The following is a 4,386-nucleotide window of genomic DNA, read 5'->3' as shown; positions in this document are numbered from 1 at the left end:
GACGGAGGCAACAGAGTAAATCTGTTCCTACATCCGTTTGAACCATTGCTACTAGAAAACACTAGACGGACTGACGGACGAAACCACGACGGTGACTCCATTCATGCGTCTGTCGGAGTTCTTTCTGAGATTTCTTAAGGTTTTTCCCTCCATCTTGGAACCTGGAGTTCACAAGGCCCTCAAGGTCATGGAGGGGTGTCTTGGGCCTTAGGGTCACTAGAACCTAGGCCTACCTCATAGATCCAAGATCTCACAAGGATCTAACTCCTATTTTGGTCCAACATAGGGTTTGGGGTTTGAAAACCAGGGGATTAGCAACTGAAGCTGCAAGGCAACTGATAGAAGCCTTCAATAAAGCTTGGTCTTCACTATTAAAGTCTCATTTAAGGGCTAAGCCTCACCTTGAGTCCCATTTGGGACCCTAGGTTAGCTCAACCCCAAGGAACCTACTCAACTCAAGAGTGTAGATGGAGTATAGAGGGAGGTACCAAGAGATAGGACATACCTTGGTGAATGGAGCTCCAATCCCAGCCCTAGCCAGTCTTAAAGACCCACCTCCTCCTTTCTCCTTCTTCCCTTTTTCTTCTTTTCTTCAATCCTTGTCCGGACAACAAGAGGAGGAGAGGTAGGTCAGCCAAACACTTTTGGCATGCCTTCCATCTTCTTCCTTTCCCCTCCCATTCCTCTTCCTTACTTCTTCTTCTTCTTCCTTTCGTCTTCTCCTCCACGGTTTTAACTTGGAGGGGGAGAGATGGGAGAATATGGGACTAAGCCCTATCTTTTAAAGACCAAAAGAGGCCTTAGGGCCTGTTTGCCTGGGTGCCCCTAAGACTAAGGGTGGTCCTTTAGGTCTAAATGGGCCTTAAGGCCTGTTTGCCCAGGGTCACAACCTATCAAGCCTAATTGGTTAGGACACATTTGGCTTGGCCTATGGTCCTATAAAGACATATTAGTTTTAATGTTTGTTTGGTTCTAGCTAAAATAGAAGAACTCATTATTTATTTTAAGTTAAGTCTTGTGGGCTCACTTTCATGGCCCAACTAGCCAAAGAAGGTAAGGGTGGGAGTCCATCTTGTTCGAGGATCTAGTTATGGTATCCAGGGCACAGGGACGTTGGTCCCACATGAAAATACTTCAAAAGGGAAAGAAACAGTATGGACAGATCCACGAACGGAACCAGTCTAGTGAGTCCGTTCATCACTCCGTTCCTGCTGTCAGGGCCGAAACCTCAAGGGAAGTTGCGGGGCTTTGACCCATACTTTCAGGGCTTCAAGGGGATATTTATAATAGAATTTTGGGTTCAAGGTCACAAGTGTTGACCATTGCCATCGTGGCATCACCCGTTTAGTCCAATTTGACCCGGGGTATTGAATGTATTTCGGGTACGGGTGTAACAACCATGATCTTCATTGGGGAAACACCCCTATGGTGCAACTCACCATTATGGTCGGATGACCATGATCTTTATTGGGGAAACGCCCCTATGGTGCAACTCACCATTATGGTCGGATGACCATGATCTTTATTGGGGACATGCCCCTATAGTGCAGCTCACCATTATGGTCGGATGACCATGATCTCCTTGGCACATCATTAGTAATAACATATAAAATTTGCTTAGAAGAATAATTCGAAAGTTTAATTGCAAGAATAAATCGTTTCTATAATTTGCTGAATAAGCATTGACATCTTTATTGGTCATAGCCACATGAAACTTTGAAACAATCTCTATTTTGATTCAAAACAAATGGGAACTGACCTCAAACAAATGGGAACTAGCCTCATTGATAGAATTTTTGCAAATTTTCTACATTGACCATGGTATGGGTACTCCCTCCAAAGTCTCCAAATGAAAAGCTCCTGGCGCCACTTATTTAGAGATTCTGTATGGTCCTTCCCAATTGGGCACTAGCTTTCCCATAGACCTCGAGTCAAAGGCTTCTACCCTGAGAAGTACCAATTCTCCTTGGTGAAATCTTTTGAGCTTCAACTTCGAGTTATAATGGTGTGCCATTCACTGTTGATGAGCAGCATTCCTTACCCGAGCTATTTCTTGGATTTCCACCAACAGGTATAAATTTGCTCTTAACTCCTCATCATTAGCTTCTGGATTGTTTAACTACACCCTCATTGACTTTTTCCCTATCTCCACGGAGATTACTGCCTCGGTTCCATATGCCAGCATGAAGGGTGTTTCACCTATTGCGATTCTTGTTGTGGTTCGGTACGCCCACAAAATGCTAGGTAATTCCTCTGCCCATAATCCTTTGGATGTCTCCAACTTCTTTTTTATTCTGTTCAGTAGGATTTTATTCATGGCTTCTGCCAAGCCATTGGATTGCGGATGCGCTACCAAGGTCTTTCGCAGCTGAATTTCATACCGATCACTGAATTTCTTGAACTTTTACTCAAATTGCTTTTCGTTGTCAGTGATGAGAGTTCTTGGAATTCCATACCTACATATGACAGAGTGGAGGAAAAATCTCCACACTTTTGCAGCTGAAATTACTGCCAAAGCTTCTGATTCTACCCATTTAGTAAAGCAATCCATGGTCACAACTACGAATTGCCTACCTCCTGATGCCTTTGGAAAAGGACCTAGAATATCCATGCCCCACTGCACAAAAGGTAACGGGCTTGATATTAAAGTGAGCTCTGTGGCCGGCTGACGCGTTATCAGTGCAAATGTTTGGCACTTGAGGCATCTGTGCACAAAACTCATTGCTTCCTTGTGTAAATATGGCCAAAAGTACCCCTGCCTGATGACTTTGTGGGCGAGCGCTATGCCCCCCAAGTGTTGTCCGTAAATGCCTGTGTGAATTTCTCGTAGAACGTATTCTACTTCAGATGGCCTGAGACCTTTTAGGCAGGGCATGGCATACGCCTTTTTGTAAAGCACTCCCCTAATCATCGTGTATCGCGCTGCTCTTATCCTTATCTTTTTGGCTTCTTCCTTGTTTGTTGGGAGTGAGCCCCTTTGGAGATATGCTATTAGGGGATCCATCCAGCAAGGTTCAACCTCAATAGGTAGTACATCCACGGTTTCTTCTATACTTGGCACACCGAGCACGTCAATGTATATTGTCCTGCCCAGGTCTTGAAATTCCAAGGTGGCTAGTCTAGAAAGTGCGTCGGTCGAGGCATTCTGTGCTCGGGGTACTTGCAATATTTGAAAGCTGGCGAATTCATTAATTAAGTTATGCATCTTGCTCAAGTATTGTGCCATGCGTGGTTCCTTCGCCTCATACTCTCCATTGACTTGATTGACCACCAGTTGGGAGTCACAATGCACGGTGATGCTCCTTACTACCAAACTCTTGGCCAAATTCAAACCTACAATTAGAGCTTTATATTTTGCTCCGTTGTTTGTGGTCTGGAATTCAAATCTTAGTGCATACGGTACTAAGAATCCCCCTGGCCTTGTCAATATTAGGCTAGCGCCACACCTGTTGGCATTAGGTGAACCATCCATGAACAAGGTCCAAGTCTCTATTACCTCCCTAGCTTCAGTCTCTGGTGCTACCTCCTCTTTGGGTAAGGTGCATTCGACGATAAAGTCTGCAAGGGCTTGGGCTTTGATGGCAGTGTGAGGCTTATACTGAATATCAAATTCTCCCAGTTCTACCGACCATGCTATTAGCCTCTCAGAATGGTCATGCTTGGCCAGGATTTTCTTCAGAGGCTGGTCAGTTATTACTTCTATGGTATAGGCTTGAAAATAAGGTCTCAACTTCCAAGCAGCCATTATCAGAGCCTAGGCGTACTTCTCCACATTGTTGTATCTGGTTTCTGCATCTAGGAGCACCTTGCTGACATAATAGATGGGTCTCTGTACCCGTCCGTCTCCTCGGACCAATACCACGCTCACCGCTATTGTAGTAATGGCTAAATAAATCTTGAGCATGTCCCCTAGCTCTGACTTGGTCAAGAGTGGTGGTTGGGCCAAGTATCTCTTCAACTCTGTGAACGCTGTCTGGCACTCTTCCATCCATTCGAAAGTGAGCTTGGTCCCCTTCGTTTCTCTCTCCCGTGCTTGATTTTTTAAAGCCTTAAAGAAGGGTAGGCAGCGGTCACCGGAAGTAGAGATGAACCTTCCCAGCACCGCTACTCTCCCCGTCAAATCCTGTAATTCTTTGACTCTGCCTGGTGGGTGCATCTCCAATATGGCCTTGATCTTAGTTAGATTAGCCTCTATTTCCCTTCTTGAGACCATAAACCCGAGGAACTTTCCTGAGATTACGCCAAAGGCACATTTTTCCGGATTCAATTTCATTTTGCTTTCCCTTAAGACCTGAAACGCCTCATCTAGATCGGAGATATGGTGTTCTGCCTTCAAGCTTTTCACTCGCATATCATCTACATATACCTCCATATTGAACCCTATTT

General features: G+C 44.9%; 1 protein-coding gene across 1 annotated transcript; it reads right to left on the bottom strand.

The window, feature by feature from the left end:
- Positions 1 to 2,404: 2,404 nt before the first annotated feature.
- Positions 2,405 to 3,745, bottom strand: LOC122655311. The gene has a single exon (XM_043849514.1). It carries the CDS (start codon positions 3,743 to 3,745, stop codon positions 2,405 to 2,407), a length of 1,341 nt encoding a protein of 446 aa, XP_043705449.1.
- Between the last annotated feature and the right edge of the window lie 641 nt (positions 3,746 to 4,386).

This window comes from Telopea speciosissima, chromosome 3 (assembly GCF_018873765.1).
Source record: "Telopea speciosissima isolate NSW1024214 ecotype Mountain lineage chromosome 3, Tspe_v1, whole genome shotgun sequence".
NCBI lineage: Eukaryota > Viridiplantae > Streptophyta > Magnoliopsida > Proteales > Proteaceae > Telopea > Telopea speciosissima.
This window is presented reverse-complemented; position numbering and strand designations above follow the sequence as displayed.

Coding starts and splice junctions, on each gene's coding strand:
- LOC122655311 (XM_043849514.1), bottom strand. CDS start 3,745: ATGGCTGCTTGGAAGTTGAGACCTTATTTTCAAGCCTATACCATAGAA.